General features: G+C 47.7%; 1 protein-coding gene across 2 annotated transcripts in view; it reads left to right on the forward strand.

Moving 5' to 3' along the window:
* The window catches only part of EVC2 (EvC ciliary complex subunit 2), a 270686-nt gene that overhangs the window by 12848 nt on the left and 235156 nt on the right, over positions 1–22682 (forward strand). For both annotated transcript variants that reach the window (XM_040335408.1, XM_040335409.1), the window contains 2 exons: positions 1232–1280; positions 22173–22324. In XM_040335408.1, coding sequence (XP_040191342.1) covers positions 1232–1280; positions 22173–22324 — 201 coding nt within the window. The remainder of the gene's footprint in view (positions 1–1231; positions 1281–22172; positions 22325–22682) is intronic.

Below are 22682 nucleotides of genomic sequence, written 5' to 3' on the forward strand. Positions count from 1 at the left end.
TATATATATATATATAATATAATGAATTCGGATCGGGGAAAATGCAATTACCATGATGTCACCATCCACTACTGCTTGATTTCCAGACGAACGGGTCTGCCTGTTTGCGTCCGGCCGGCGCAGAGGCTTAAGGCTTGAGTTTACAATTAATATTTATTTAAGCTGATTTATTTTCAATGTTAATCACTTAGAGGCTTTGTGCCAATTTCATATGTGTTCATGATCACATTCATTAATTGGGTACATTGTCACAATCTAGGTTTAGCACAACTTGTATATATATATTCTTCTAATACTTATATTTGTGTATCTAGATACTCTCCTTGCTCCATTCTTCTAGATGGCTTGTGGCATTGGTCATGTGGTCTCTGCCAAAGAGATTTAAAGCGGAGTTCCGGCCACAATTTCACTTTTTAAATATAAATACCCCTGTTATACACAAGCTTAATGTATTCTAGTAAAGTTAGTCTGTAAACTAAGGTCCGTTTTGTTAGGTTGTTACAGCATTTAGACACTTTATAAAATAGAAATTGACTGGGGCCATCTTAAGTGTGGGCATCATGAAGCCAGACTGTATGACTTCCTGGATTTCAGCCTTGCAGATCTCGCACATGCTCAGTGCTGCACAAGCAGTGTAATAGGTTTCAGATCAGGTTTCAGCACCTGTACTGTCCAAGTCACATGATTCTTTGAGACTGGGGAGTGCACAGACTCCTGGAAAGTTATACCCACTACATTCCCAGGAGTCTGTGCGGTGTAGGTTAGGAAGCTTAAGCACCTAGGTGCAGGAAGTGGAAAGATTAACTATTCTGCCTAGCAACAACACTTTGAAGGCATCTAAAAAAAAAAAAAAAAAATTCTTAAAGGACTAATGACATTTTTTTTAAACTACTGATGTAATGTTATATTTATGGGTGGAACTCCACTTTAAGGGAATGATTATGTGTGGCCAACCAGTTAGCTGCCAACCCTTAGCTTCTGTCCAGAACCAGAAGCTCTTATTACCAGAAAAATACATTTTGAGCTTTCACTACCATTTCAGATTATGTTGCTTGGTGAAGAAAATAAAAAATTCCCTTTGGCCGGAAGTATTCAGGAATATTGAAGAAATACATTTGGCCTTTGCGGAATGGATCCGTCAAATGTGTCACGGTCACATGTTTGCAGTGTCCTCATAGTATTTTTATGCCTCATAGTATTTTTATGCCTCATAGTATTTTTCTTGTTCTAGGTTTCATATTGCAGACTTTGGAAGATTGGAGAAGTACAGCACAGGAAAGGTATGTTTATGCTCTGGTTATATCTCTCGTCTTTTATTCCTCTGTATTTACTCTGCAGTGCAAACTCACTCTTATCTGGAATTTGGACCATTTGCACCAGGTGAACATGGTCCCGTAGTGGTGGCAGCCATAAGATTCCTTTCAAAGGAGAAGTAGGGCCAAAGTTTCTTTTGTTCTACACTCTTGTGACCCATATTCAGCCAATGTCACTGGTGTTACTGACCTCATTTAGCGGGGTCCAGACTTTGGAGAGATCCTGACTTTAAGGTCGGGATCCTCCCAGATGCCTGGCCTCTCAGCAAGCCGCTGGGAGACTGAGCCAGCCGCTCCCACCCCCTCCACAGCCCGTTGCTCCAGTGAGCTCTGTAGGGGCAGAGCAGGGAGGGGGTGACTGACAGGTTCCTCTAGAATAGGGATCTTCAAACAACGACCCAAGGGCCACATCCTGCCACTACGAGATTACATCTGGCCCACAGCTAGGGTCCGTGGTGGATCCCCAGACTCAATGCACAGACGCAAGATTCAGATCAGTTGGTCTTACCTTTTTCAATGCAGTTTTCAATGCAGGATTGATGGGATATTATTGAAAAAGGGGACTGTGATGGAAACACTGGTGTAATAGGGGGAGCTGATGAGGACCCTAATGTAAGAGGGACTTTGATGGGGATTATGATGTAGGAGGAACTTTGATGGGTATTATGATGTAAGAGGGACTTTGATGGGTATTATGATGTAAGAGTGACTTTGGAGGGGAGCATGATGTAAGGGGGACTCTGATGGGGAGAATCCAGTAAGGACCATGATGTAAGGGGTACTCTGATGGGGAGCATGATGTAAGAGGGACTTGGATGTGGACCATGATGTAAGAGGGACTTTGATGTGGACCATGATGTAAGAGGGACTTTGATGTGGACCATGATGTAGGAGGGACTTTGATGTGGACCATGATGTAAGAGGGACTTTGATGTGGACCATGATGTAAGAGGGACTTTGATGGGGAGCACTATGTAAGAGGGACTTTGATGGAGACCTTGATAAAGGAGGGACTTTAATGGTGACCTTGATGTAAGAGGGACTTTGATGTGGAGCATTATGTAAGAGGAACTTTGATGGGGAACACGATGTAGGAGGGACTTTGATGGGGAGCACGATGTAAGAGGGACTTTGATGGGGACCTTGATGTATGAGGGACTTTGATGGGGACCTTGATGTAGGAGGGACTTTGATGGGGACCTTGATGTAAGAGGGACTTTGATGGGGACCTTGATGTAAGAGGGACTTTGATGAGGACTATGATGTAAGGAGGGACTCTTATGAGGACTATGATGTAAGGGGGGAATCCAATGGGAAGCATGATGTAAGGAGTACTCTCATGTGGACCATGATTTAAGAGGGACTTTGATGGGGAGCACGATGTAAGAGGGACTTTGATGTGGAGCATGATGTAAGAGGGACTTTGATGTGGAGCATGATGTAAGAGGGACTTTGATGTGGAGCATGATGCAAGAGGGACTTTGATGGGGACCTTGATGTAGGAGGGACTTTGATGGGGACCTTGATGTAGGAGGGACTTTGATGAGGACTATGATGTAAGGGGGGAATCCAGTGAGGAGCATGATGTAAGGGGGGGTGCTGATGGGGGCCCTGATATAAGAAGGGACTCTGGTGGGAACCATAATTTAAGTGGGGCTCAGATGTAAGACGGGCACTTATATTGTTTTATCTTTTAACTAAAATTATTTTTCTTTTGTTCTGAATCGATATGATTTTTTGTATTCAGTATGATATATAAAACACATATTTACTCATTTATAAGTCTAATGTGGCCCTCATACTAAGTAGTTTGGAGACCTCTGGTCTAGAATAATCTGTAAAGCCCTGTACACACGATCTGATGGAATCTAATCCGATGGATTTTTTCGTTGGATATCCGATGAAGCTGACTTTCATCCGTCTTGCCTACACACCATCGGTCAAAAATCCGACCGTGCCAAAACGCAGTGACGTAAAACACTACGACGTGCTGAGAAAAATGAAGTTCAATGCTTCCGAGCATGCGTCGACTTGATTCTGAGCATGCGTGGATTTTTGACCGATGGACTTCCACACAGATGATCGTTTTTTTTTTCTATCGGTTTTTTATCCATAGGAAAAATTTAAGACATGTTCTTTTTTTTTTTTTTTCACCGATGGGAAAACAAACCGATGGGGCGCACGCACGATCGGTTTGTCCAATGAAAACGGTCCATCGGTCTGTTTTCATCGGACAAACCGATCGTGTGTACAGGGCTTAAGAGATCTTTTTGTAATGGTGCCAATGACTTTACATTTGATTGGCCACTTGCGGCGTATCACTCGGTTTGTTTATTCGCATTGTCTAATCCCATTCATTCACTTGACTCGACGCATGACATGTACACTAATAAAGAAGCTTGTCAATATTTGCACTGCGTCTTTAGTTATTGATAAACTGAATCTGATGCACGTGTAAGTACTTGTGTAAGCAACTCATACCAGGCGTCCGGAAAGGAATCCTTAGCCCGCTGCTGCTTGTACTGGTTTGGCAAGTCCTTTATGTTTTAGCATCTTGGAGACGGGTGTTGTGTAACGGGGTAAGTGCTGTTGGAGACGGACCTTCATTAGTAACTGTGTAGCGGACGCTTTAAACATACAATTGTGCTGGGTGTAATTATTGACTTTTCAGGGCTGTGGAAAGCTTGCAAAGCTTTGTTCACTTTTGGGATTTTTCAAATCCTTTTTTTCTGAACTGCAACAAATGACGCTCCATAGGAACCAGCAAAATACTGTGCAACCGGCGTCGTTACTCAGCCTTGTTTTGTTAAGTGTAATTGAGGGTTGTGTAAGTTGCTTTCTCCACTTGCTATCTACAAGTACAATATAGACAAGATAATCACAGTGTACGGCTGACAGACGCTCCATCACTAAACCTCCATTTCCTCTAGGTTAGATCTCGTGGTCGTCTTTTATTAGTCTGGCGACCAGAATCCGTGGAGGCTCTAGACCTAATTTTATATTTTAACCAAAAGAAATAACGACCATATAATTATGTAACTATTTTTTTTCCCTTGTGTAGAAACTCCACTTTTTTGGAAAAAAAAATGGCAAATAAAAATAATAGCATATATTATTGCTATACAAGCCATGTAGTAATGTAATGTTCTTAAAAATTACCTTAATTTCCTTTTCAATCTGCAGCCACTGTAATGTTTGGTAAAATGAAATGCAATATGGCAACCTTGAGGCCTTTTGTACACCATCGCTATACGGAACACCCCCAGCAATGTCATTTTCTGCTTGCATGATTTCCTAGAAGTCTGTTTTCAATTCAAATCAGTTTCCGGTGAGATATTCCCCAAGATTTAAATAGGTCACCCCCTTCGGATCGGCACACACTGTGATCCGCGGATTGCCGCGGCTGAGGAGCTAGGCCGAAGCCGCGGCCTTTCCTAACGTTATGGCCGTGGCTTCGACCTAGCTCTGGAACCGCGGCCATAACATTAGGAAAGGCCGCGGCTTCGGCCTAGCTCCGGAGCCGCGGCGAATCTTGGTACACCCGGCAGTGGCCCTCCTCCTCTGTTTACACCCACAGAGGAGGAGGAGCCCGCACTCGTGGCCGTGGGACACACCGCTGGAAGTGTCTGTACTACCTGAGGGGGGGGGTTCTCTTACCTGTGGGGGGGGTTTCTTACCTGAGGGGGGGTGTCTTTCCTGAGGGGGTTTTTTTTTGTCGGTTCTACATGGGGGGGGGGGGGTGTCTGTACTGATGCGGGTGTCTGCACCGAGGGGGTTCTTTACTGAGGGGGGACTATAGTTGGTGGGGGGGGGGTGACACCATTTTTTTCTGCACTGGGTGACACCAACCCTCGTGAAGCCACTGCAGTGGGGGAGATGTGGATATTACAGTGGGGGGAGGGGTATGTGGATATTACAGTGGGGGTATGTGGATATTACAGTGGGGGGGGGGAGAGATTGGATATTACAGTTAGGGAGAATTTATTTTTATTTTTTTGCCGATCCGAAAAATTATCCGATCCGTGACTCCTGATCCGAGGAACGATCCGAACCGTGAGTTTTTTGATCCGTTGCACCCCTAGTTATAGAGTCTACCTTCAGGTGATGGACACTGGCACGCCTCTAAGGCAGAAAGTTCCCTCCCCTATATAACCCCTCCCATACCGGGAGTACCTCCGTTTTTTTTTCGCCAGTATCTAAGGTGTTGGTCACAAGCTCCACTGGAGGGATCCATGCTGGATTTAAAAAGCCTCCATAGAATCTGGATCCGTCTAAAGTGCTTCTTAGCCAAAGTGGACGGTACCCGGGCCCCGGTTGAGAAGAGCGGGTTTGGCCTGTAATGCTCCTCTTTTCAGGGCTGGATCCTGGTTATTCAGTACTTTGGTCAATTTCCCAATACCAAAAGCTTACTGACAGGGTGTGATATGGGTCCAGGGTTGTGGTGTTCCAGTCCTTGGACCTTGGTCCCTGAAGGTCTGCAGACTTTGCTCTCCGTGATGGGCGAAGATTGGGCTGTCTGTGTGTGCAGAGTCCTGCTGCGTTGGATCAGGTAAGTGAAGGTGCTTTCAGAACTTGGTTTTGAAAGTTTCCTTATTTTTTTGAGCCATTATGCTTGCCTAAGCTGCCTGTCTGTGCCTCTCCTATCCCTTGTCCTGGTAATACCTTGGGGAGGAGGGGTGTCTATGCACAGTTGTTTAGCACCTCCTTTGCAGTTAATAGTAGGGAAAAGTTGTTCAAAAGTTTTGGCTACAAATTGTCTTACCTGGTCCTCACATGGTAGCTGCGGTAGCTCCAAACCTTGTGCACGGGTGCCTCAGAGTGCATAGTGCGTGTCATAGGCGCACGCACGCGCAATTGTGGAATTTATGCGCCTACGTCTAGTGCGCACGCATGTGCGTGGCGTGCATGGGGCTTCAGATGCGCGCGCGGCAACATGTGTGCGCACGCAGCCTTGTGATGCACGCACAAACGGCGGTGCGCATGCGCGCAAGAGGTATATCTTAGCTGTTCTCTATGAGACTAGAGATTGCAGGACAGAGCTGGTCAGGTGACTTGCACCTAGTCCATTAAAGCTCAGTCCACCTCGCCCATCCTGGCTGATGGTGGACACAGAGAGTATTTGTACACATGTTTTCAGTATTATTACTACTGGATGGTGGACAGTGATATTTGCTTAAGGTGCATAGTGGGCTCTTCATCTTGTTGACCATCAAATAGCAGCGTCAGTGCTTGTCTATAGGTCCGCAAGTGGATGCAACTTTTGTGAGTACCTTGGCCTTATTATGGCTAAAGGCTTAGGGACTAGAAGTACAAAAAAATCTAAGGGTCGCCATCAGACTCGGAGGATCTTGGGCATGCTCCTGTGGCTATTTCCTCTCCTGATTAAATTAGAGGAGGCCCAGGGTGAACCATCAGGGCTGCCAGGTGCCTCATCTGCCCTTGTCCTGCCTGCTCCAGTTTTTGCAACACAGGAGGCTCTGGCCCCAGCTATAGGTGAACTGGAGCAAAGATTGGCGACCTTGATTGCGCCCTCTCTCTCAAGAGAAAAACGCACGGGGCCCCCCTCTCCCTCTGCAGAGTTCCTCATGGCGGAACAACTATCCTCAGAAGAGGTTCATTTACCCTCAGGGGATCAGGCAGAGGGTCGGTCATAGGTCTCAGACTCTGAGGATTCTACCCTGGGGGAACCATTTTTCGGCGACTCAGTCCGAAAGACTATTGGTGCAGTCCCTCACTGAGATGGTCCGTTCGGCCTTCAAGTTGCCTCTTTTAGAGCCAGCATCGAGTTCAGTCTCTTCCTCTTTAAAAGCTCCTCAAGCTAACTATTCCTTCCCAGTTCATCCTCTACTGGAAGGTCTTATCTATAAGGATTGGGAACATCCGGATAGATTTTTTTCTTCCTCCTAAAAAATTCTGTTTTTATACCCCATGCAGGAGAAGTTCACTAAGAAGTGGGGTGTCCCCACGGTGGACGCAGCTATATCCTGCCTAAACAAGATTTGACCTGTCCGGTGGACAACGTTCAAATGTTCAGAGACCCGACAGACAAGAGATTAGAGACGCTGTTGAAATCCTCGTTCGCTAAAGCCAGAGGGGTAGCCCAACCTGCAGTAGCGGCTATTGGTATTTGCCAAGCCTTAAATGACCAGTTAAAGGTGGTCTTGGAGGATATCCCGGCTCAACAGGCTCGGGAATTGGCTGACTTTCCCAAGGCATTATGCTTTTAGATAGACGCTATCGAGGACTTCATACAACAGTCCTCGCGTCTCACACTCTCTTTATTTCTTATGCGCAGATTACTCTGGTTGAAGAACTGGTCAGCTAAAAAAAACCCTTATAAGAAGCTACTGGCAGGGTTTCCTTTCCACAGGGAGCGTTTATTTCGGGAAGATCTGGATAGATATATTCAGAAAATTTCCAGTGTCAAAAGCACACTGTTACCAGTGAAGAAAAGGTTTAGGGGTACCCCTCTTTTAAAAAGTCTTCCTCGCCTATTCCTAGCACTTCCACTGCCAGGCAGTTCCAACGGCCTCCCGGAAGGTTTAATATGGGTGGAAAACCGTAAGGCCAGCCGAAGGCCTTCAAAAAACCTTGGAACCGTAAGCCGGTCAAGCCGGCATCTAAGTCAGCATTATGAAGGTTCACCCCCACTCAGTCGGTGGGAGGAAGACTTCAGCTGTTTGCAGAAGCTTGGCAAGGGAGGATCCAAGACAAGTGGGTCCTCTCTACGGTCTACAGCAGACCTGGGCAAACTACGGCCCTGCGGACCTTTTAATCCGGCCCACCCCCGCCGCCGCTGCCACGTTAATCACCGCGGCGGGGAACATAACAGACAGCGTTCGTTTGAACAGCTGTTTTCCCCGCCGCGCATAGACACTCCCCCTTGGACGGATCTGTCCAATCGCGAGCAAGGTGGAGTCACATAGACACTCCCCCTTGCTCGCGATTGGACAGATCCGTCCAAAGGGGAGTGTCTATGGCATAGACACTTCCCCTTGGACTGATCTGTCCAATCGCGAGCAAGGGGGAGTTTCATAGACACTCCCCCTTGCTCGCGATTGGACAGATCCGTCCAAGGGGGAGTGTCTATGCGCAGCGGGGAAAACAGCTGTTCAAACGAACGCTGTCTGTTATGTTCCCCGCCGCTGTGATAACAGTAGGCAGGGCTGGGAGGGGTCACTGTGCCCATCACACGCAGCGACTTGTGCCAACACATTCAGCCACTTGTGCCAACAAATGCAGCCACTTGTGCCAACACACGCAGCCACTTGTGCCAACACACGCAGCCACTTGTGCCAACACACGCAGCCACTTGTGCCAACACACGCAGCCACTTGTGCCAACACACGCAGCCACTTGTGCCATCACACGCAGCCACTGTGCCATCAATTGTCGCCACTGTGCCAATCACACGCAGCCACTGTGCCAATCACACGCAGCCACTGTGCCAATCACACGCAGCCACTGTGCCAATCACACGCAGCCACTGTGCCAATCACACGCAGCCACTGTTCCCATCAAACGCAGCCACTGTGCCAATCACACGCAGCCACTGTTCCCAAACACAGCTACTGTGCCAATCACACGCAGCCACTGTGCCAATCACACGCAGCCACTGTGCCAATCACATGCAGCCACTGTGCCAATCACATGCAGCCACTGTGCCAATCACATGCAGCCACTGTGCCCATAACACGCAGCCACTGTGCCCATAACACGCAGCCACTGTGCCAATAACACGCAGCCACTGTGCCAATAACACGCAGCCACTCTGCCCATCAAACACAGCCACTGTGCCAATCACACGCAGCCACTGTGCCCATCAAACGCAGCCACTGTGCCATCACATGCAGCCACTGTGCCAACACACGCAGTCACTGTGCCATCAATTGTTGCCACTGTGCCCATCACACGCAGCCACTGTGCCATCAATTGTCGCCACTGTGCCCATCAAACGCAACCACTGTGCCATCACATGCAGCCACTGTGCCATCACAGGCAGCCACTGTTTAATCAATTGTTATTGATTAAACAGTGGCTGCCTGTCCCCAGCTTCTGTCCCCCTCCTGTGTCATGTCCCCAGCGTCTGTCCCCCTCCTGTGTCATGTCCCCAGCGTCTGTCCCCCTCCTGTGTCATGTCCCCAGCGTCTGTCCCCCTCTTGTGTCATGTCCCCAGCCTCTGTCCCCCTCCTGTGCCATGTCCCCAGTCTCTGTCCCCCTCCTGTGCCATGTCCCCAGCCTCTGTCCCCCTCCTGTGCCATGTCCCCAGCCTCTGTCCCCCTCCTGTGCCATGTCCCCAGCCTCTGTCCCCCTCCTGTGCCATGTTCCCAGCCTCTGTCCCCCTCCTGTGCCATGTCCCCAGCCTCTGTCCCCCTCCTGTGCCATGTCCCCAGCCTCTGTCCCCCTCCTGTGCCATGTTCCCAGCCTCTGTCCCCCTCCTGTGCCATGTCCCCAGCCTCTGTCCCCCTCCTGTGCCATGTCCTCAGCCTCTGTCCCCCTCCTGTGCCATGTCCTCAGCCTCTGTCCCCCTCCTGTGCCATGTCCCCAGCCTCTGTCCCCCTCCTATGTCATGTCCCCAGCCTCTGTCCCCCTCCTGTGCCATGTCCCCAGCCTCTGTCCCCCTCCTGTGCCATGTCCCCAGCCTCTGTCCCCCTCCTGTGCCATGTCCCCAGTCTCTGTCCCCCTCCTGTGCCATGTCCCCAGCCTCTGTCCCCCTCCTGTGCCATGTCCCCAGCCTCTGTCCCCCTCCTGTGCCATGTTCCCAGCCTCTGTCCCCCTCCTGTGCCATGTCCCCAGCCTCTGTCCCCCTCTTGTGCCATGTCCACAGCCTCTGTCCCCCTCCTGTGCCATGTCCACAGCCTCTGTCCCCCTCCTGTGCCATGTCCCCAGCCTCTGTCCCCCTCCTGTGCCATGTCTCCAGCCTCTGTCCCCCTCCTGTGTCATGTCCCCAGCCTCTGTCCCCCAGTTTTCCAACAATGATATTTACTGCTTTTTATAAAGAAATACAATTGATTTTATGCAGTATTGAGTTTAGCCTTTTGGCCCGGCCCTCCAAAATATTTTTAGTTTCTCATGTGGCCCCATCGAAAAAATAATTGCCCACCCCTGGTCTACAGGCTGGAGTTGCGTGAATTTCCTCCACCCTGCTTCTGGCCTCAAGCGTCCCGAAAGACCCGGGAAAAAGAAGGTCTCTAGCGTTGGCCTTGGATCATCTGCTCTTCTCTACCCATCAACCCCCAAAAGGTGATTATAGAACTACCGGTGGAAGAGCGAGGTTTGGGTTTCTATTTAAATCCTTTTACCGTCCCCAAGCCAAACGGAGACGTAAGACCCATTCTAGATCTCAAGGCCCTAAACCAGTTCCTAAATGTCCGATCCTTTTGGATGGAATCAATTCGGTCAGTGACCGCCTCCCTGCGGGGAGGGGAACTATTAGCGTCCATAGATATCAAGGACGCATACCTACACATACCTATCTTTCTCGGCCATCAGAAGCTGTTACGCTTCGATAAATCAGCGCCATTTTCAGTTTGTGGCTTTACCCTTCGGGCTAGCCACGGCACCTCGGGTGTTCACGAAGGTGCTGGCCCCCCTGTTGGCCAATCTAAGGTCTCACGGCATATCTATATTAGCCTATCTGGACGATCTGTTGCTGGTAGATTGCTCAATTACCGATCTAAATCAAGCAATACGCAGAACCGTGAGGTACCTAGAGTCCATGAGTTGGATTCTCAACCTGGACAAGTCAGCCTTAGTTCCTGTGAAGAGGCTGGAATACAGATCAGAGAAAGATATCTTTGCCTCAAATGAAGGTCGATTCTTTAAGGGAACTAGTCCAGTTGGTCAGCCTTCCATTCGCCTTTGTATGCGACTCCTGGGGAAAATGATAGCCTCATTCGAGGCTGTCCCATTTGCCCAATTCCACTCAAGGAGACTACAACGCGCCATCTTATCTGCTTGGAACAAGAAAGCCCAAGCTTTAGACTTCCCTATGTTGCTCTCCCCTACAGTTCGGCAGAGCCTTTGCTAGTAGCTGGTTCCCCAGAATTTGCTAAAAGGGAAGTCCTTGGTTCCAATATCTTGGCAGGTTGTGACTACAGATGCCAGTCTGCTAGGCTGGGGTGCAGTCCTGGAGAAGCTATCTCTCCAGGGAGAGTGGTCAGTCTCCGAGAAATCTTTACCCATCAACCTGTTAGGACTAGACATGCTGCCCGAATCTCTATCAGCATGGACAGACAGATTACGGGGGTTCCCAATCAGGATTCAATCTGACAATGCCACAGCTGTCGCATATATAAATCACCAGGGTGGCACGAGGAGTCGTGCAGCCCAAAAAGAGGTGGATCAGATCCTGATTTGGGCAGAAAAGCATGTCCTGTGCATATCAGCGATTTCCATTTCGGGAATAGACAATTGGCAGGCGGGCTTCTTAAGTCGCCAGCAGCTGCTCCCAGGGGAGTGGGCTCTTCATCCAGATATCTTCCGGGGCATTTGTCCGAGGTGGGGAACACCAGATGTGGATCTCTTTGCATCGAGGTTCAATGCGAAGGTGGACAATTTTTCTGTCCCGAACAAGAGATCTGCTCGCTTACAGAACGGATGCTCTGATGTTTCCGTGGGATCGGTTCTCCCTAATTTATGCGTTTCCTCCGCTGCAAATGTTACCCCGCCTCCTTCGCAGGATAAAGTCGGAAGGAAAACCAGTGATTCTGGTCGCTCCAGCTTGGCCCAGAAGGGCTTGGTACGCAGAGATTGTAGGGATGTCAATAGAACATCCATGGATCCTTCCACTCCGTTCAGTCCTGCTCTCACAGGGGCCAATATTCCACCCTTCCTTTCGGTCTCTAAATTTAACGGTCTGGCTATTGAAACCCATATCCTAAAAAGGAGGGGTCTCTTTAATTCTGTAGGTGTCTACACTAATTAATGCCAGAAAGCCAGCTTCTAGGCTTAGTTATTACAGAATTTGGAAGGCATATGTGGCCTGGTGCAAAGCCAAAAGGTGGCATCTTCGCAGGTACCTCATTGGCAGAATACTGGAGTTTCTGCAGTTGGGGGCAGATATGAGATTAGCCTTGAGCACCATCAAGGGCCAGGTCTCCGCCTTATCAATATTTTTTCAAAGGCCACTGGCTACACATTCTCTGGTTAAAACTTTCTTACAGGGGGGTGATTCGTGTTACTCCTCCAATTAAAACCCCCTTGTGCCCGTGGGACCTGAATCTGGTTCTCTCTTCCCTACAGAAGCAACCTTTTGAGCCTCTGGCTCACATTCCCTTGGCCCTCTTGACCAGGAAGATGGTGTTCTTGGTAGCCATAGCCTCTGCTAGGAGGGTATCGGAGTTGGCGGCTCTTTCATGTAAAGAGCCATACCTAATTCTTCACAAGGACAGGGTGGTCCTATGGCCTCATCCGGCCTTCCTCCCTCAGGTAGTTCCAAACTTCCATCTGAACCAAGATCTGGTTCTTCCTTCTTTTTTCCAGAACCTAGTTCTGCAACAGAAAGATTATTGCATACTCTGGATGTACTGAGAGCAGTAAAAATCTATCTTAAAGCTACTGCTAAGATTCGGAAATCAGACATCTTAATTGTTCTGCCAGATGGTCCTAGAAGCGGACAGGCAGCGTCTAAATCCATTATTTCTAAATGGATTCGACAGGTCATTATTCAAGCCTATGGCTTGAAAGGAAAGGTTGCTCTGCTTAAGATTAAAGCGCACTCCACTAGAGCGGTTGGCACTTCCTGGGCAGTGCATCATCATGCCTCCATGACTTAGGTCTGCAAGGCCGCGACCTTTTCGTCGGTCCACACTTTCACCAAATTTTACCAATTGGATATATGAAAGAGTGAGGAAGGCGCCTTTGGGCGCAGTGTGCTGCAGGCTGCAGTTTGATTCCTCATGTCTGATGGTGCCCGGCGGTCTTTGGTGTCTCCCTCCCCTCATTAGCATTGCTTTGGGACGTCCCACATAGTAATTACTATGCTTCTCTGTGTCCCGTGATGTACGATAAAGAAAATAGGATTTTTATAACAGCTTCCCTGTAAAATCCTTTTCTTGGAGTACATCACGGGACACAGAGCTCCCGCCCCTCTTGATGGGGATTTTGGAACACTTGTTGCTTTGCTACAAAACTGAGGTACTCCCGGTATGGGAGGGGTTATATAGGGGAGGGAACTTCCTGCCTTAGGCTGGGTTCACACTACTACACTACTTTCATCCTACTTTGCTCGGTGTTCAATGTTTCCCTATGAGAGCGTCTTGTAGTGTCCTACATTGGTCCTACACAAGTCGGTCCGACTTTGAAAATGCTCCCTGTACTACTTTTGGTCCTACATTGATCCTACTTCAGGCCCATTGAATATCATTGAAGTCGGACCAAAGTAGTATCCTGTTCATGAAAGTAGGATGGATGTAGGACCAATGTAGGATAAATGTAGGACCAATGTAGCAGAGCAAAGTAGGATGAAAGTAGTGTAGTAGTGTGAACCCAGCATCAGAGGCGTGCCAGTGTCCATCACCTGAAGGTAGACTCTGTAACCCACATAGTAATTACTATGCTTCTCTGTGTCCCGTGATGTACTCCAAGAAAATCAGTTACGCATAGATTTGTATTAGATCCGACTGGCGTAAGTCTCTTACGCCGTCGGATCTTAACTTCATATTTACGCTGGCCGCTAGGGGCGTGTATGCTGATTTACGCCTAGAAATATGTAAATCAGCTAGATACGCAAATTCACGAACGTACGCCCGGCCGACGCAGTACAGATACGCCGTTTACGTTAGGCTTTTCCCGGCGTAAAGTTACCCCTGCTATATGGAGGCGTACATGCGGCGTACCAATGTTAAGTATGGACGTCGTTCCCGCGTCGAATTTTGAAAATTTTACGTTGTTTGCGTAAGTCGTTCGCGAATAGGGCTGGGTGTCATTTACGGTCACGTCGAAAGCATTGGCTTCTTGCGGGTTTCTATCTATGCGACTGATTCATAGAATCAGTTACGCATAGATATCCCTAAGATCCGGCAGGTGTAATAGTTTTACACTGTCGGATCTTAGGATGCAGTACCACGGCCGCCGCTGGGGGCATTTCTCGTCGAAATTCCGCTTCGGGTATGCAAATTATCACTTACGGAGATCCACGAAGCGGTTTCCCTTCGTGAAGTCTCCGTAAATTGTTAGTTTGCAAACGCAAAGATAGGGTACCTTTTACAAAGTGTAAAGTTAGTACACCTTGTAAAAGTATACCCTTCTTTCCCGCAACGCTGTCAAATTTTTTTTTTAACATTTTTTTTTTTTTTCCCGACGCAACTTTTTTTACCCGGTGCGATTCACAAAACTCGGCGCAACGTAACGTTGGGAAAATCGCGTCGGGAGCATGTGCAGTACGTCTGGCGCGGGAGCGCGCCTAATTTAAATGGGACTCGCCCCATTAGATTGGGCCCGCCTTGCGCCGGACGGATTTAAGTTACACCGCTGAAAATTTCTAGGTAAGTGCTTTGTGGATCGGGCACTTAGGTAGAGATTTTGCGGCGGTGTAACTTAAATAGGAAAAGTTAAGTTACGGCCGCTCGTTGTGGATCTGGCCCTGAGTTCCCAGGATGTACCTATTTCTCTTCCTTAGGCTTCTTTCACACTATGGATTATAATATCCGTTACTACTGTTATTGCACCTATTAACGGACGTTTATTAACGGATTTAATAACGGATACATACGGATAAATATTTTACCATTCTTCCTTTATTGAAAACGGATAATGTTTATCTGTATATATCCGTATACATCCGTTATATCATTCCTTTCTAACGTCCGTTAATAAAAACCATTTCACCCTTTCTTGAAGTCCAGCTCCAGAAGTCTTTACTGAGCATGCTCAGTAAAATTAACGTCCGTTAACATAACGGACACATTTACTAACGTCTGTGCGCCATAGACTTCAATGTTAAAATATAACGGACGTTAATATATCCGTTACTTGCAACGGAAAAAAAATTAGTGCAAGACCCGTCACATATTTCGTAATAACTAACGTCCGTACGTTATAACGGACTATTACCGATCTTTACGGAACATAAAAAAATCCCATAGACTTTAATGATATGTTATAAAGGACGTATAACTTCCGTTTTTTAACATTATCTGACGGATTTTAATACGGATTATTAAAACGGATTTATTTTGTAGTGTGAAAAGGGCCTTAGACTGAAGAATGGTGGGAAATTTTATTAGCGGGTAAAAGGTGTCTAGTTTTCAAAAATGGCATTTTTTTTACTGGCTCCCTCTGGTGGTCCAATTTGATATTGCAGGCAAAACAACAATTAAAGGGGAGTTCCAGCCATTTGTATGTTTATTAAAAGTCAGCAGCAACAAAAAGTGTAGCTGCTGGCTTTTAATAAACAGGCACTTACCTGCTCCAGCGCTCCAGCGACGCGCCGGCCGGGGCTCCGCTCCTCTCCCCCCCTCCCCGGCCGGCGTCTTCATTTTCAGTGTGGGCACCCGGCCGTGACAGCTTTCGGCTTCACGGCCGGGCACCCACTGCGCATGCGCGAGCGGCGCGGCACTGCGCATGCGCGCGCGGCCCGGCGCCGCGCCGTGTAATTGGCCAGGAGATCGCCTAGGACCTGTGACGTGTCCTAGGTGATCGCCTACAGCAGCCACTTCCTGAAGGCGATTAAGAAGGACAGGAAGGACAGGAAGGAGGAAGTGGGACAGGAAGTCCCACTCGTGCTGAAGCCCCCACTTCCCCCCCAAAAAAATTACATGCCAAATGTGGCATGTAAGGGGGAGAGGAGTGGGTTAAGAGGAAGTTCCAAATTTGGGTGGAACTCCTCTTTAATATCCTACTGGAGACAGAACTCCCTTGGTATTGTTGTTATATGGTTTCTACCAATACCTGAAAAATGTCCCGTTTTCACCTATTATTGTACTATATGTCGCTGGCATATGCAAAGTGTGTTGGACACTGCTTTAATTAAATAAAGAATCTGTAAATAAATAAAAGCAGGTCGTCACAGGTCCTCAATGCATTTAGTATGAAGATTTTAAATCTTCATCTTCTATATATGAAAATGTCACACGCATGTTCTGCAGCTAGATCCAACACAACAGCCATAAAATTGCAGGAGGTCCAAAAACCCGACTTCTAAGCGTCATTTTGTTTTATATAACAGCGGCTTTTGCCCTCCGTCTCCTATCGATCCATTCACCACATGGCACAAATTTGTAAGCCGTAAATATGTTTTCCCTTATACTGCATCATTTATTTATGTTACACAATACAGACATCAACAGGGAAAATTGACAAAGGAAAGCGTTTAGTGCTCAGCTTTTGTAGAGGCGTAAGTGCTGAAGGATTTTTTTTTCTTTCCAACTGCATCAACAAAATAAAAGCAGTAAAGTACAGATTTTTAAAGTGCGACCCAACTCAGGATTCAAGACGCATTGACACTTGTCAAGAATTGTATTTAATTTTTTTACCTATTACTGTTTTTAATGGCCATTTGTCTTTGTATACTTGGACATACAGGGGTAGATTCAGATAGAATCGTCTATCTTTATGCCCGGCGTAACGTATCTCAGATACGTTACGCCGCCGTAATTTACTTGCGCAAGAACTTGCGCCCTTAGTTACGGCGGCGTATCTGTGTCGGCGTAAGCCCGCATAATTCAAATGTGGATGATGTGGGCGTGTTTTATGTATATTAACTGTGACCCCGCGTATGTGACGTTTTTTACGTACGGCGCATGCGCCGTTCGTGAAAAAATCCCAGTGCGCATGCTCGAAATTCCGCCGCAAATCGTCATTGCTTTCGACGTGAACGTAAATTACGTCCAGCCCTATTCGCAAACGACTTACGCAAATGACGTAAAATTTTCAAAACTCGACGCGGGAACGACGGCCATACTTAAAGCGGATGTGCCATGGGAAAAAAATATTAAAAGCCAGCAGCTACAAATACTGCAGCTGCTGACTTTTAATATTAGGACACTTACCTGTCCTGGAGTCCAGCGCCGTCCGCAGCAGAGGACGAGCGATCGCTCGTCTCTCTGCTGCTCCCCCCGCCATCCTCAGTGAGGGAACCAGGAAGTGAAGCTCTCCGGCTTCACTACCCGGTTCCCTACGGCGCATGCGCGAGTCGCGCTGCGCCCGCCGATTGGCTCTCACGCTGTGTGCTGGGAGCCGAGTGATCCCAGCACATAACGGGGGACAGACGGGAAGTCAGGAAAAACCCGTCTTTTGCCCGTGACGTGTGGCCGGAAGTGGGTGCAAATACCTGTCTTTAGACAGGTATCTGCACCCCCCTCCCCCCTGAAAGGTGTCAAATGTGACACCGGAGGGGGGCGGGTTCCGATCAGCGTGAGTTCCACTTTAGGGTGGAGCTCCGCTTTAACATAGGATACGCCTCATATAGCAGGGGTAACTATACGCCGAAAAAAGCCTAACGTAAACTACGTAAAAAAAATGCGCCGGACGGACGGACGTTTCTGAATCGGCGTATCTAGCTCATTTGCATATTCCTCGCGTAAATCTATGGAAGCGCCACCTAGCGGCCAGCGTAAATATGCAGCCTAAGATACGACGGTGTAAGACACTTACGCCGGTCGGATCTTAGAGAAATCTATGCGTAACTGATTCTATGAATCAGGCGCATAGATACGACCGGCCGGACTCAGAGATACGACGGCGTATCTGAAGATACGTCGTCGTATCTTCTCTCTGAATCTACCCCAAAGTGCGATGATTCACTTGCTGCCTAGGCCAATTTTGATATTCTTCACATACATGTTAAAATCATCATTTTGAACCTCCAAACAATATATATTTTCTTAAAAGCAGAGGCCCTGGAAAATAAAAGGGTGGTTGTTGCAATTTGTTATGTTGCATAATATTCACATTGCCATTTATCAAATGAAAATGTTCAGGAAAAAATACACTTAAATGCATTTTTGTGCACGCAAGCACAATATAACACCCATTTTTTTATTTATTTTTTGGGCAAAATATAAAAGATGATGTTGTTCTGAGGAAATAAATACCAAACATGTCCAGATTTAAAAAAATTAACACGCCTGTGAAATGGCGACAAACTGCGGTACCTGGAAATCTCCATAGGTGACTATTTGAGCCTAGCTTCACACTGATGCGATGTGGGAAACATTGCCTGCACTGCATTGAAATCGCACTCTGTTCATGCGATCTGCTGCCGTTCTGGCTGGGGGTTAGTCAGCGTGCTCGCCCCCTCCCTTGGGACTGCATCCCTGCAGGGAGACGCTGTGTTCATAGCGTCTCCCCGCATGGATGTAGTTCCAAGGGAGGGGGCGAGCACGCTGACTAACCCCCAGCCAGAACGGTACGGATGATGGGGCAAACTTACTGAGGAGGAACAGGAAGTGAGAAATTCAGACAAAGAAAAAAAATATTTAGAAGGGAAATGGAAGGAAAGGGTAAGTGAACCAACAATGCACTAGCTTAACCACTTAAGGTCCGCCTAACGCGATATACGTCGGCAGAATGGCACGGCTGGGCACAATCACGTACCTGTACGTGATTGGATAATGCCCAGCTGTGGGTCGCGGGCGAGCGCCCGCGACCCCGGTCCGAAGATCCGTGGCCGTGGGACTCGTGGACCCGATCGCCGCTGGAGTCCCGCGATCGGTCCCCGGAGCTGAAGAACGGGGAGAGCTGTGTGTAAACACAGCTTCCCCGTTCTTCACTGTGGCGCCGTCATCGATCGTGTGTTCCCTTTATATAGGGAATCACAATCGATGACGTCGCACCTACAGCCACACCCCCCTACAGTTAGAAACACAGATGAGGTCACACATAACCCCATCAGCGCCCCCTAGTGGTTAACTCCCAAACTGCAATTGTCATTTTCACAGTAAACAATGCATTTTAAATGCATTTTTTGCTGTGAAAATGACAATGGTCCCAAAAATGTGTCAAAATTGTCCGAAGTGTCCGCCATAATGTCGCAATCACGAAAAAAATCGCTGATCGCCGCCATTAGTAGTAAAAAAAAAAAATTATAAAAATGCAATAAAACTATCCCCTATTTTGTAAACACTATTTTGTAAACACAAAATCCCCAGATTTTGATCGTGTGTTCCCTATATAAAGGGAACACACGATCGATGACGGCGCCACAATTTTGCGCAAACCAATCGATAGGTAGAAGAATACGTATTGGCCTAAACTGAGGGGAAAAAATGTTTTTTTATATATTTTTGGGGGATATTTATTACAGTAGGTGCACGCGATATTGTGTCAATCTCGCTCCCTTTCTCGGCGAGATTGACCACCTACGAGCCCCATCGCGGGAGCCAGCGCCGAGCTGGCTTGCCGCGATAGAGACAAAGCCGTCATAGAAGCGACAGGAGATCCGACTTGGATTCCCGCCAATTCTACACGTGTGCGGCGTTTGTTATGAATCCTGAGGGGGAAGTCCCCGCCGGATTTTAACTAAAAATCCGGCATGGGTTCCCCCCTCAGGAGCATACCGGGCCCTTAGGTCTGTTATGGGTTGTAAGGAGAGCCCCCCTACGCCGAAAAAACGGCGTAGGGGGTCCCCCTACAATCCATACCAGACCCGTATCCAAAGCACGCTACCCGGCCGGCCAGGAAAGGAGTGGGGACGGGCGAGCGCCCCTCCTGAGCCGTACCAGGCTGCATGCCCTCAACATGGGGGGGTTGGGTGCTCTGGGGCAGGGGGGCGCACTGCGGGGCCCCCCCACCCCAGAGCACCCTGTCCCCATGTTGATGAGGACAGGGCCCCTTCCCGACAACCCTGGCCGTTGGTTGTCGGGGTATGCGGGCGGGAGGCTTATCGGAATCTGGGAGCCCCCTTTAATAAGGGGGCCCCCAGATACCGGCCCCCCACCCTAAGTGAATGGATATGGGGTACATCGTACCCCTACCCATTCACCTGGAGGAAAAATGTTAAAGTCAATAAACACAACACAAGAGTTTTTAAAATAATTTATTAGTCTGCTCCGGAGGTCGCCCCCTGTCTTCTTTAGCTCTTTTTACCAGGGGGGGGCTTCTTCTTTGACGTCTTCGGGTGGGGGCCGCTCTTCGCCGCCGTCCGGTTCTCTTCCACCGCCGGGGGGGGGTCGCTTTTATAAAAGCGCCCACTCCTCGGCGGGTTTCCTCCGACGTCTTCGGCGGGGGGTGGTGTGCTTCTTCTTCCGCTATCCGGGGGGGGGTCTTCTTCGGCTATCCGGGGGGTCTTCTTCACTCTCCGGGGGTCTTCTGCTATGTTCGCCGCTCTCCGCTGTTGACTCGGCGCACCCCGGTTCTTCCTCCAGCTGTCCGGTGCCTTCTCCTTCAGCGCTGAACGTCTAACTTCTTCTTCCGTGCTGTGACGTATTCTTCTTCTTCCGGGCTGTGACGTCATCTTCTTCTCTTCTCCCGATGTTGACACGCCGGCTCTTCTCGCTGAAATGACGGGTGCGCGGCTTGCATCGGACCTATATAGGCCTCACAGTCCCATCATGCTCTGTACCTACCCATGTGATACCTACCCCCTACGCCGTTTTTTCGGCGTAGGGGGGCTCTCCTTACAACCCATAACAGACCTAAGGGCCCGGTATGCTCCTGAGGGGGAACCCATGCCGGATTTTTAGTTAAAATCCGGCGGGGACTTCCCCCGCAGGATTCATAACAAACGCCGCACACGTGTAGAATTGGCGGGAATCCAAGTCGGATCTCCCGTCGCTTCTATGACGCGCTTGCTGGAATGTGCTGTCACCATTCAAGCGAGTGCGAGATGTCGGCACCCTGTCGCCGAGAATCAGCGCGATGCTGTCGTGCTAAAAACACATTCTCGGCGGCAGGTTTTTTTTCAAAATTTACGCTATATTTTTGTTTATAGCGCAAAAAATAAAAACCGCAGAGGTGATCAAATACCACCAAAAGAAAGCTCTATTTGCGGGAAAAAAAGGACGGCAATTTTGTTTGGGAGCCACGTCGCACGACTGCGCAATTGTCAGTTAAAGCGACGCAGTGCCGAATCTCAAAAAGGGGCAAGGTCCTTTAGCTGCATTTTGGTCCGGGTCTTTGGTTAAAGATGAAATGAAAGGGAAAGTAATGAACTGAATGTACCTTGTTATTTAAGACTGTATGTCACAATGTAATGTTTTCTTTGATGTTCATCACATTGTGCTGAATTTTTTTTCTGAAAATAAACTTAAACTTGAATGAGAAAAAAAAAAAAACGAACCTTTACAATCACTTTAGTCTAATATTCAACACAAGGATACAAGTTACACGATAGATATACTGTAAATACAATATACCACTTCATGACTTAAAATATCCCTTTTTGACTAAACCGTAATCTCAAATAACCTGCATTACTAATACAGTAAAACCTTGGTTTGCGAGCATAATTCGTTCCAGAAACATGCTTGTAATCCAAAGCACTTGTATACCAAAGCATTTTTTTTACAGGGTATTAAATGTAACCATATTGCTACACTTAGAGGCGCCTCTCTTTTTTTTTTATACTCGGTTGTGACATGACGCTACTCTTATATCAAGACATCGCTTGTATATCAAGACAAAATGTATTTTGCTTGTCTTTCAAAACGCTCTCAAACCAAGTTACTCTCAAACCAAGGTTTTACTGTACCAATTTTTCATGTCTATAATAAATTTGATATTCTCTCATTACAATGCTGTTTTATAACCTATTGAATACAATTTTACAATGCATCACTTAATGTATATTTTATATGCAATATTCTTTTGCATCACTATATTTCCCTAAATAAAAGTTTGTATACAAAAAAAAGTAAAAAAAAAAAAATTTTACCAAACACAGCAATGAAAATACGTTTCATCTTTTTTAATTTTCAGATTTGTGTTTACAACAAAGAATGTTTCAGGATGAAGCCCTTGTTACATCTGCTGCATCGGACAGTCTGTGGACTCACTCTATGTTTTCTCTGATCCCGGCATGGATGAAGAGAGCTCTATTTAAACGAGCCACACCCCAATCCCAATCCCAGGTATGCAGACAACAAGAACGAATAATGTCTACGCATTATCTGCCCAAAGATTTGTATTTCTAACCTTCCAGTCTTGGGAATTACACAGCCCTGCCAGACAGCTCAGCCAGGTTGTTGACCTCACTTTTCTCTACTGCTGTTAGGCATTCTCAAACCTAAGCCTGTGTGCAAAGGAGCAGAAGCAGACTGATAAGGTTATCCCTTTCCTCCTGTTACCACATGTTCATGCAGCAGAGGCTGCTTGGCTTCTAAGGCGACTTGTATATGTAGCGGATGGTTGCTACTAGTTACTAACATCCACCATATCACCCTGCTGCCAGACCTTCATATATCACTCTCAGAGACTATGAACAGCCAT

The sequence above is a fragment of the Rana temporaria genome, chromosome 1 (genome assembly GCF_905171775.1).
Source record: "Rana temporaria chromosome 1, aRanTem1.1, whole genome shotgun sequence".
Lineage (NCBI taxonomy): Eukaryota > Metazoa > Chordata > Amphibia > Anura > Ranidae > Rana > Rana temporaria.